Source organism: Thunnus albacares, chromosome 6 (assembly GCF_914725855.1).
Source record: "Thunnus albacares chromosome 6, fThuAlb1.1, whole genome shotgun sequence".
In the NCBI taxonomy this organism is placed as follows: domain Eukaryota; kingdom Metazoa; phylum Chordata; class Actinopteri; order Scombriformes; family Scombridae; genus Thunnus; species Thunnus albacares.
The window spans coordinates 14,272,225-14,283,587 of NC_058111.1; the positions used below are offsets into that span (position 1 = coordinate 14,272,225).

Sequence of the window (11,363 nt, forward strand, 5' to 3'; positions counted from 1 at the left end):
AAAGCTCATGCTACTGTATGACTTAAATGCGCTCACATCCATAAGCAGGGGCAGGCGAGTGATCCTCTGCATAGGCAGGATGAGGAAGGAGATCATGGGGAGGTTCCTGCAGTCTGGGTGGCCCTCTATTCTGGTCAGCACCTCCTTGAATGCTGGATTCTTGGACCTGCAAGGCGAGAAGAGAGAGGGGGCATGGGCAATTGGAGAGAGGAGTAACTTGATGATACACAGAAAGAAAGAAGAAAAAATGAGCGGGAGGAAGAGCAAACTCCCTTGTTCAAAGTGTCAGAACAGTCATGTTGGATCAAATCCAGAAAAGATATGATAAGAACATCTGTTTGTGCGTGTTTGAGAAGTCACTCACACAAGCCTCTGCAGGGTTCTCTGCTGGTACACCTCATTGGAGCAGTATGTGACATAAGGATCAAAGTTGGACTGCGCATGCTTGCAAAAGATGTCGCTGATGTCGTCGATCACAATGTTCTGTTGGTGTTTTTCCTCCAGTTCCTTAAAAAACCTAAACACAGGAGTGGCAGTAAATGAATAAGGGTTAGCATGTCAAGCGATTCATGCCATTCATGGCAATAGCTTTAGTCAGACACATCAAATCATGAGTCAACCCACACTGGGGAGAATATAGGATACAATGACATATACCGAGTCAGCAGGGAAGGAAGCGCTGCCAACACCTTTCTTCTAAAGCCGCTGTAAGATCACAAAAGAGGAATTCCACGCCTCTTAAAATAGACATAGCCTACCATTAACCATAACACAGAGGGTTTTCCTCTTCCTGAGCACCACCAGATGGCTGGGTTAACGGCACGCCACATGGCCAACTTCAAGCGAGTAAGTGTTTTTGCGTGTGTGATCCAAGGTGACAAACAGGAAGGTGTCGCACAGACACAGGACGCTGACCTTGACCGATTGGATGGAGTTTGAGCTGATCTGCAAAAGCACCTCTAGTACCCCCAAAACCACCCCACCCCGCCCTACACTGCACACACACACACTGTGCTGTGACTATCTATGGGAAACAATGCTTTTTGTGTCCATACCTGACCCAGTGATCTCTGAACTGTAACCCTCCTAGTGAGGACATGAGCGCGCAGGATAACAGAAAACACACACACACATGTTGCCCTGTCCTCTGGTCTATATCCTAATTCGGGGCTTTAACAGGTCAAGGATGCTCAAGTACAGGCTGTGCTCCCTCCTGGGGGAAAACTCGCTGACCCCGATAACAGCATGCTATCATGGGAGGAGGTCGAGGGAGAGGAGTTAAATCAGGGGTGACAGGGTTGTAAAAAACAAAATGCATGCTCCTTCAGGGATATGCACTCTGTGTTGCAGTATACCTCTCAATTACAGTGTGTTGTTGCAGTTATAATGTATGTTATGGTAGTAAATGAGGTATGTCATATCCTGAGGCTGCTAGTGAAATACAATCAGTAACATACCTGCATGTGAAATACTCAGCAGACCTCCCACTCACTATCAAACACAGAAGCCTGCAGGTGTAGTGATATTTCTGCTATTTTCCTGAAGAGGGTAAACTCAAAGCTTGACTATCTGTTTCAAGTAAAACATCTTGTTTAACCAGAGCTACAGGCCATTTTATATATCCTACGATCTGCTTTCCCTACATCTCTCTGTCGTCCACTCTCCTCCCTGGAGCTATGCGGGGCTAAGTATTTAGGTGGAGAGGGGAAAGTATTGTATTAATGTGTGTGGCCTGTGAATAAGAATGAGTAGAAAGAGGGGCTACAGCATGTCTGAACACAGGGAGGAATTTACACAGAGCCACATTCAAGCAAAGTGGAAATAAGCCGTGAAATGAATGTGTAGACACAATCTACAATTTGTCAATCCACATCTAGCTAATAAGCTATGAAAATGAGGAGTAAAATTTCCCTCCTGTTAATGGAGTTAAGTCATATATATGTTACACCACATACTGTATACAAGGGGTGAAATCAAGGGGGGTCAACAACGGGGCTGCCATCCTGACATGGAATCCTTGAGCAAATGTCATGAACAGTTGCACAAGGGAAGCTGTGAAAGCTCTGCATGTATGCACACACACACACACACACACACACACATCTTCTCTGGGACAGCAATGATAAAATGAAATCTCAGTAAATGGTCTTAAAAATTCTTTTCATTCTTACATTTTTTAGCCCTGTGTAAACTTAAACCCTTGGCAACAGAAAGACAAAGGCTAGTTTAACCTCATTTCATGCTTAGATTTATTGAACTTCGAGTTTCCAGCACACCCCTTGATTAAGGGGCCACATTTTAAAATAAGAGAGCAGGGTTAATATATTCAGACCACTCACTGGATTCAACTTGGCTACACTGCTGCACCTCACAATTATCTATTGTATATCAAAATGTTACTCTGTCTTGGTTGTAATATCAACTCTGTTTTTCTTTCAGAATAACCCCAAAAAATTGGTAACAACTTGTTGGCAGAGTAGGTTCAGCCAAACTGGAACTATGGGAGGGTGAAAGTGTGAAAAGAATGTGAACCTTGGACTAACTGTGGAGTCTTATAGAAGCGACAATTTCACAGAAGGACATGAGACTGAAAGCCACAGTAAACAGTGATTTCAGAGCAGGACCTGAGGCCATTATCATAATGAAAACTGACCTTTAAGACGAACCTGAGAATATTCTCAATTACATCATAGTTGCACCAGAGGCCATTATCATAATGAATAGTAATATCATTAAACAAAAAACATGATATAATAGTTAAACCAGAGAAAGAGCATACTAAGGTCAGAAATTTCTCCTGTCAATTATTTGTAGAAATAATGGAGCCTGGTCCAACACAGTAATCACTGAGGCAGCACAGTTTCAACCAGTCTCAACTGGCAAGGCCTTTAATGCATGCATCAGAGTTTCCATCAGTTGAAATGATTCTTAAAAGTTCATAGTTACCTGGTCATGAATGTCACTAAACAGTCCACATGCATACACAATAAATCATGATGGACACAAAAACTCGGAGGGGTCATAGAGACAATCACATTTACGTCAAGACACTTCTAAAAAACAAACAATACAGACACATCCAGCCTGCCGCTGAGTTCTCTCAGGCAGTGAGGAATGTTCACGTTGACAATGCAACTGTAATCAGGCTAAATTGTTCTTTTGTTCTTTCATTGCCCATCGCTTCTTCCCAGGTTCTGTTTTCTGTCAATTGACATGTGACCACACATACAACCAGAAAACAGCTGCCTTCCCGCAATCCAAACAACTCTGACTGAGGGTAGAACGTCAGGCTGAAAGAATGAGTAAAGGCTGTTTACAGATACACCTCACATGGAAGGAGTGCGGTCTACCAACTGTTAAGTGCAGTTAAGTGAGGAATTATCCACCTCATTAGCTAAAACCAAATACCACAAACACTGACACATTATTGGGGAACATGTAGGCCAAGCCTCAAAATACCAACCAGCATGCAAAAGCAAGCTCTTTTTACCATTCTGCTAACACCAAAAAAAGTCCTATAAACAAACTATAATACCATAATGTCACACTTACTTTTTGCTAGCCTCACAGACATCAGTGATGTTTGAGAAAAGGTGGTGGTGTTCAGTCTTGGTCATAGCCTCGCTGAGCTCTGCCGAGTTCTTGAACATGCGAATCAGGATCTCCAGACTGTGGAGGTAGGAGTGCTCTGAAGAAATCACCTCAAATATGGCCTAATGAAGGGCGAGAGAGAGAGAGAGACAGGAGAAAAGAAGAGAGTGAAGATGTAGGGGATAGAAATGAGGGGATTCTTCATGTTTATGTTTTGTTTACAATCTACAATTCACTCAGTCAATTTGTGACTTTGTGTTATTAAGTTCTGACTCACTCTCTGCTGCCTGTTCTCTACTATTTTTGGAACGCTATTAAATAATACAATACAGAAAGTTACATAAACCTGTCAATCAATTTAGAGATTCTCGTCATCAGTCTCTTCATTCTTAATATGACGCAGGTGAATAATTGTGCTTCTCCTCCCCTTTACGGTGCATTTACTTTTAAGATAAAATCGACTGTAAAGCGTGTTTCCTGCTGTACTCCTTTAATGGGTTTTTTATTGGTCTAGTGGAGTTTACAGAAACCAAATGGACAGCTATACTCCCCCAAAGCTTGGTAACTCTTAACATAGCATCTATGTGTCCCAAAATTTGATTATACTCATGAGGGCCAAACCGCTGTGAACCAAATTAAGCGTAACATATAATTCATACCTCCTGTCTTTTGCGTTCTTCCTGACTCATCCGGTTAGACAGGCCACTTTTCTTTACCTAAACAGAAAAAAAACAATTTGTGAAAAAAAAAGTTTGAAAAGCACGATTTTAAGAGTCCTTACAAAAAGATTTCAAATAAAACGTCACACTTGTTTGACTACTTTGAGGTTTTCTTAGGTCAGGGGCCATTTGCATTTATAGCACGGGTGGGTGTGTGTGTGTGTGTTTGTGACGACTGTTGTACTGACACACAATGACAGGAGCACTTTGCATACCACACTGAATAGGAGGCCAATGAAGTTGTAGAAAACAGGAAAAGAAAGACCCTCATTGAATAAAGAGGCACATGGCGAGAGTAGAAATTGGAACTTATCCACAGAACTCTAAAGGTAAAATTGGCAGCTCTTGTGCTCACTGTGAAAGTGTAATTTGGCTGAAAGCATACAGAAAGTGTATGCTCGTGTTGGTATGTATGTGGCTGGTCTGATTTCATCCGGAGATGTTTGACGATTGAAACAAAGCAATTTTCTGGAATTGACTGGGTGTGGAGTGCTATTAAATTAATCAGGTTGTGGCTTTGACAGAGTGAAGGTACGGTTGAATAAGAAGTATGCCTCCATCTTATGTTTCACAAAATATAACTAATTTGACCTGGGGCACATTCAGATCATACATGCAGGGAGAAGATCATCTTTCCCTACTTCCACTTCCTTCTCACCCTGTTTTGGTATAAAGACACAGAGAAGTGATACTGCTCCTGAAGGAGCCTTCCTTCTCTCTAGTATCAGCCCTGCAGCCCTTGTCAAACACCGAGAACAAACAAACCTGCAGCAGACCAAACATCTCTTGTGGTTCATCCTTTCCATTCCTCTCACACATAAATCTGTTTGATTATTTCTTGCTCCTACTTTCCCTTTTTCCAAACCATTTATCCACGATATCAGCAAGATCAGCTATCACTAAAAGACTGTTTTTATTGTAAGAGCAGCCAACTGAACTTTACCCTGCCTTGCAGTATCACTGGGTGTAACTGAAACACAATCACTTAAGTATCGTTATTCAATAGCGATTTATCCATTCCTTTTTTTAAGCTTGGGTTCTTGTTTCCTTGTTTTAAGCACAACAAAACAAACAAAACTTCAGGCAAACTTAAGCACCATGTGAGGAAGTTCAGTAGCTCCACCTTTTGAAACTACAGGCAATAATTCCTGGAAATATGAGGACTTTGAGTTTTAGCTTGACACCAAACCCTAAAAGACGCAAGGTGCTACAGGGACTGCAGTAAAAGGGAGGAGCTGTGAGATGAAATTTGGACTAACATTATGACAACTTGTATATCTGGTTTTTGGCCTCACTGGAACTATGTTTATTTACTGTCAGACCAGGACATTGACAGCATCATGCCATCACTTCATCCGTAATTTGAAAGTTACAGATGAATCCCGCAGTGTTACATTGTGTACTGTCTGACAAAACAGTCACAATTGAGAAAAAGGGCGCCAACTCTGGGATTGTCCTGGTCAGCCTGACTGTCAAATTCTTGCTCAATTCAGCTCTGTGTTTTGCTGACACACCCAATAACAAAAAGGATAAAAAAAACACTTTGAATGTTCTCCAGGTTCAATCTAATTTCCAGTTTATTAGAGTCTGTGTGCATATCATTCTCTGCCCAGCAATTTCAGAATCAATCCTGATTGCCTCCATCTATCCTCTCGCCTGTTTTTGCTCCTTTCCCTCCTCAACAAGTAAACAAACAGATGGGAATGCCTAAGTAGAAAACTAAGTTAGCTCATTCCCTTCCTCTATATCCCTCTATCCCTCCATCCAATCCCTATTATGTAATGCAGAGCCACTGCACTTCTCTCTGGAGGCAGCATTTTAAGCATATTTTAAGGCTGACAAATCTGTGAAGTTTGCCAACACACTGGCATCAGGCCCAGCAGTGCTTCCAAGACTTCCTGCAGGTCTAGCTGACTGTCTGCCTCCCTGGCCACCCCTGTCTTTGACGAAATGCTCCTGTACTCCCTGCTAAACAGAGTGAGGGGCAGAGGAAGGCAGAAACAGAGGGAGGATGGGTATGGACTGCAGCCAAACTGGATATGACAGCATTCTTTAGAGCACTAGCATTCCAAACCTCCACAGCAGAGTTTATTGTATATTTGTCTGTGTACTGGATGTAGAGAGGGAGCAGAGAAAGATATCACTGTGTGTGTGTGTGTGTGTGTGTGTGTGTGTAATGTCTGAACACACACCACACTAAGCTGGCTCCAGGAGGTGCGTATGGGTCTGTACTGCACCACGATGCCGTTATCAGGTTTGGGTTCTCTGGAATCAGCATCCTCATCTGAATCATTATGTAAGGCCTTCTCCTGGTAGTTCTGGTACAGCTCCTCCTCTGAAACACACAGTTTTTTGACAAATAGATTCATAATTCTGAAGTTTTTATAGGCAAAAAAGAAGAAACAGTGTTTGAGAAAGAGACAGAGACCACTTAAAGAGTAAAATGAAGGGATAAGTGTGATAAAAATAACACAGAAAGGTTTTTCTCACCCTCACTGTCAAAGGTTCGCTGGGTGGTCAAAACATTTTTCTTATCTGGACTCTGAAAAAAAAAAACATCACAAATATAATGACTTGTAATGACAAACCCTGAGGGACAGGCAGACACACACATACACACACTTCAAATGAAACAGGCGTGTGTGCCTCTGTCACCTGTCCATGACCTATCCCTGCCCTTTCTGGTGACCTCCTTCACTGACCCCTGTCTAATTTCAGAGCCATTGTGTGTTTGTGTGAGTGTGTGTAGGCATGGAGTCGCATTACATAATGTCTCCCAACAACCACATTAATTGTTTCCTAGTAAGGTCTTGTCCTTACTCCTGCTGCTGTGAAGTTTGTTCCACAATACTCCGCCTGTGTTTTAACTTTACAATGTGAACTTTACCCCCCTCCCATGCCGAAAATCCATGTCGAAGCAATCTTTGTGCACACACATGATTAAATATAAACCCATTTGATGGATTATGAATAAGTGAGTTGAAAAATCTAACTCTGATACAGCAAAGAAAAAGAAAATGTAATGCCTAAATTCACAAATATTTACAGTGCTGTCCATTCACATTTATTGCCGAGTTCAACAACAGGTGTTAATTAACTAGGGATTTGGTCTTCAGATGAATCCTCAAGTCAATTGGCAAGTCCACAAAAACATGTACAAAACAAAGCAAACACCTTTACACATTAGGGTTCAGGCTGAAACTGGTCATTTTTTAATTGTTTAAATTGTATTTATAACACTAGAGGACCAGTGTTTGTTTCTTGAGAGGATCTTTTGAGCACAGCAGGTTTACCCACCTTGTTTTTCCCAGTGTTGGTAGGCTTTTCTGTCTGAGGGCTTGCTGGTTTTTCTGTCCTAGGGCTGGAAAGTTTGGGTGTCCCAGGGCTGGAGAGTTTGGGTGTTCCAGGGCTGGAGAGTTTGGGTGTTCCAGGGCTGGAGAGTCTGGGTGTTCCAGGGCTGGAGAGTCTGGGTGTTCCAGGGCTGGAGAGTTTGGGTGTCCCTGGGCTGGAGAGTTTGGATGTGCTAGGGCTGGCAGGCTTTGCAGTCCCAGAACTGCCTGGGCTATCTGGTGAATCCAGATTATTCCCTTCTAGTCCTTTGATGACAGGCTGGGACAGCTGTTGAGCCTCGGGACTTATGGATGGGACCTCAATATCCACTCCGCTCACAACAGCCCTCCTATAGGATGTACTCCTCAGTCCTCTCCTTAGTGTCCCCGGGCTCTCACTTTCTGCATCAGTCCCTTCCCCATGCCCCCCTCCAGTACCAAAGTAGCTTCCTGTGTCCACCATGCTAAGAGTTTTCAATGCTCGCTTGGAAGTATCGAGCCCCAGCAACCCTGCCAAACCATGACCTTGTGGCCCAGAAGTAGGTGCCTTGCTCTGCCGAATATCTGACGCTAAGCCCTTGGGAATAAGTTGATTGGTGCCCATCTTCAGGGCAGCCGGGCTGTGGGTGCTGAGGACGATGGAAGGAGAGGGAGAGATTGATGGGGAAAGAGAGGGAGAGGGTGAGGTGCAGGACATGGAGGAGGAGGAAGAGGCATGCCTGGTTTCTTGTGAGGAGGCAGACGAGGATGAGGACTGTCTGACGAGAGTCTGCCTACTGTCTGCTGGCGACGGGGAGCGCGGGGTCGGGGGGTCTGAGGAGGTGAGGGATGAGAGGGAGGGGATGCTTGAGGTGGAGCTATGGGAGGGGGTAGGGGTACGGCGGGTAGGGGGAGACGGGCTGGATGTAGATGAAAGGGAGGATAGTTCATGGTGGCTGTTGTTATAGCTGTTGTTATTTGGGGTGTGTGGAGGACACAGAACAGGAGAGGAATTGTGAAGAGAAGCAGCTTCAGGTGTGGATGACCCCAAAGCTATCTTGTCTTTCTGCAAGCTCAGACTGAAGGGACTGGACATGACTTTTTGGGGATCCTGGGCACACTTGTCAGGCCAAATTGTCACTCCATTACTGGTTTTACCCCTGTCACATTCACCATTACACACTCTGTTGTCCAGTGAGGCTGATTTGTCTTCAGACCTAAATTTGGGCAGGGAGAAGCGTCCATTGGAGAGGTGCCCAATGCTGATGCTTCGAACAACTCGGGATTTCCTGGATGGTTTGTGTAAAACATGTTTTAACACCGCAGTGTTCTTGCCCGAACACGGAGGTGTGACCACCAGTCTTTCAGCAGGTTGGCTCAAGGTAAAAGAGCCCTTATTGTCCTCCACGGGGAAGTCCGTTGTCATGACCCCATTTGTGTGGTAGCTGAGGGGTCGTGATTTGGGTTTGTTTGAGTCTGTGCGGCGTTTCCACAAAGGAGTGATGTTATTGTTGGACAGATCCACATCATTGCCAAAATCCATGGTCCTCAAGTGTCTGTGTCCTCTTCACTATCTGTGTCACAACCTACAAGTCACAGTGCAAACACTGCTGCCCTGCTGAGAACTGATCTCACCACTATGGGTAAACAGAGAGCGAGAGAAGTACCAATCAGTATCACAGAGCTCAGTGCTGTATCCAAATTCCCAAAGTTTACTCATTAACAGGGATTTGGTGCAGAAACTGGCAGCTAAATTTAAGAAAGACTAAACACATAAGGAGGAAAAGTTGCTCATTTACACAGAACAGTGAAAACAGCTGATAATCCTTTTGTGTATGTTCAGTGCGGTGAAATGCCCTAATTACAAGTACAAAGCTGACAAGATAGTTGTATTGACTAATCACTGAAATATTCCAAAAGGGAAACAATGGGTCCACTGCCACAGCAGTATTGTTTTTAAATGAATCATTTTTTCTTTGATGTCTCTTTGTGTCCATGCAAATTCACTAGCCTTCACAATTACTTCTAACTTTCTTCACAACAGAGAAAATAGTTTATGATTCAGCTGAAGAAGAAAGTTGTTTTTAACTGAAGAAGAAACTTGTTTTTAGCTGTTTTGAACTTACCTCTAATCAGTCGATCTGTTGCAGAATGCGGTCATTATACCTACGCCGTTGGAAAATAAACTTCAACAAAAGTTAATGAGCTTAATCCAGCATGGTATCGAAGCCAAATAAATTTTGTGAAGCCAGAGTTGGAGCCGCAGAGTAAACTGTGCCCGACAGGAAACCCGTGTGTGCGCCAGTGAGCGCGTCTGAAGCACTGCTGACTGAGCTGAGGAGTTTCTATGAGCAGGAGGGAGGAGGAGGAGGAGGAGGAGGAGGAGGGGAGCAGGAGCAGAAAGGAGAGGGAAACAACACAGGACAAAGAGTCCAAGCGACCCAACTGGATTTCACAGGTTGCACATGAGGTTCATTTTGACTGTTCCTGTCCTGGATGACGTGAGATCTACAAATTGTCTTATAATATCATATTATTATTTGTCATAGAGAGTTTACGCTTTTTACTGTATGCCGCCAGAAATTGAAAATTTAAAACATTCCTACATAAAGTATGCTGTACTCTCATTTGCATAAATACAGCATTAATATTAGGCTTCTAAATAGACCTGTTGCTGTTGTTCGCCATCGTGTGTTTTTGTGGTGCAATTGCAACAGACACACACCAGAAACTAAAAAGCAAATATAGTTACTAATTTCACAAAAATGCCGTGCGGTGTATGTGAGTGTGCTGCATGTAAGTTAGAGTGAATTGGCAGGAAATCATCGCACTTCCAACTATATTCCCAAAATAGCCTATTTCTACACAGGCTTTTGGTGTGTCCAGTCATGTCTTTTACATTCGACATCCTTCCTAATACTTTAAGCTCCTATGGAATGGTATCCATATATCTCACTTGTCTGTTTAAACTGTTTTACAGTGACATTTGTTGATGCTTCTAAAAAATGTTGAGTAGGTGTTGGATCTTGAGCGATTTATAGTTTTTTCATTCCTACTCCAATAAGAATCTGTGTTGTGCAACTTGTGGCATCAGTAATTTCATGCATCACTGAAAATTTAAGATTGTGAAATATCATGTGTGACAAAATGTTCTCATTAAATTATATAATAACATTGTTTCAATATCCAAAACATATGACTCAGATTAACCACCCACACGAAAACTCAAAACTGGATGTTTACAATGGATTTTACGGGTGCTTACTGTATCTGACTGAAGGCTGTAATGTAGTGTGTGTGTGTGTGTGTGTGTGTGTGTGTGTGTGTGTGTGTGTGTGATACATGTCGTATGGATGGTGCGCCACCATGTGGCCTTCGTGCGCCAGTATTTCAATTATTTGACCACTGAGGGGCGTGATTGCTATGATTACCAACATACCATCACTACTAGTTATATGAAAGTATTGATGATGGCTTTGGGAAAATCATCCTACAAATTTGGTATTATGTTCAACTGAAGTGCAAATTATACAGTTGTTTTTTATGATTGCAGTCCAAAAACAGACACTAATATAGCTTCATTATTTCCATTTTCATCAGCCTGACATGTTGCAGAGTAATTGTGAGACATCCAGTTGTTATAGAAACAGAAATGAAATATTGTGGTGAGTACTGTAGCACCACGCTTTTTAGGCAGACAGCAGGCGGACAAGGTGTTTTAAGTAGGAGGATCAGCTGAGTAAAG

General features: G+C 43.0%; 1 protein-coding gene across 1 annotated transcript in view; it reads right to left on the reverse strand.

Moving 5' to 3' along the window:
- LOC122983513 (rho guanine nucleotide exchange factor 26-like) overlaps window positions 1–11,027 on the reverse strand; it is a 28,538-nt gene extending 17,511 nt beyond the window's left edge. Inside the window, exons 1-8 of the mRNA XM_044353268.1 lie at window positions 9,745–11,027; window positions 7,608–9,255; window positions 6,801–6,852; window positions 6,503–6,645; window positions 4,251–4,307; window positions 3,553–3,713; window positions 365–517; window positions 37–166 (exon numbers count right to left, since the gene is read on the reverse strand). Coding sequence (XP_044209203.1) covers window positions 37–166; window positions 365–517; window positions 3,553–3,713; window positions 4,251–4,307; window positions 6,503–6,645; window positions 6,801–6,852; window positions 7,608–9,161 — 2,250 coding nt within the window. The 5' untranslated portion in view covers window positions 9,162–9,255; window positions 9,745–11,027. The remainder of the gene's footprint in view (window positions 1–36; window positions 167–364; window positions 518–3,552; window positions 3,714–4,250; window positions 4,308–6,502; window positions 6,646–6,800; window positions 6,853–7,607; window positions 9,256–9,744) is intronic.
- Window positions 11,028–11,363: the final 336 nt, after the last annotated feature.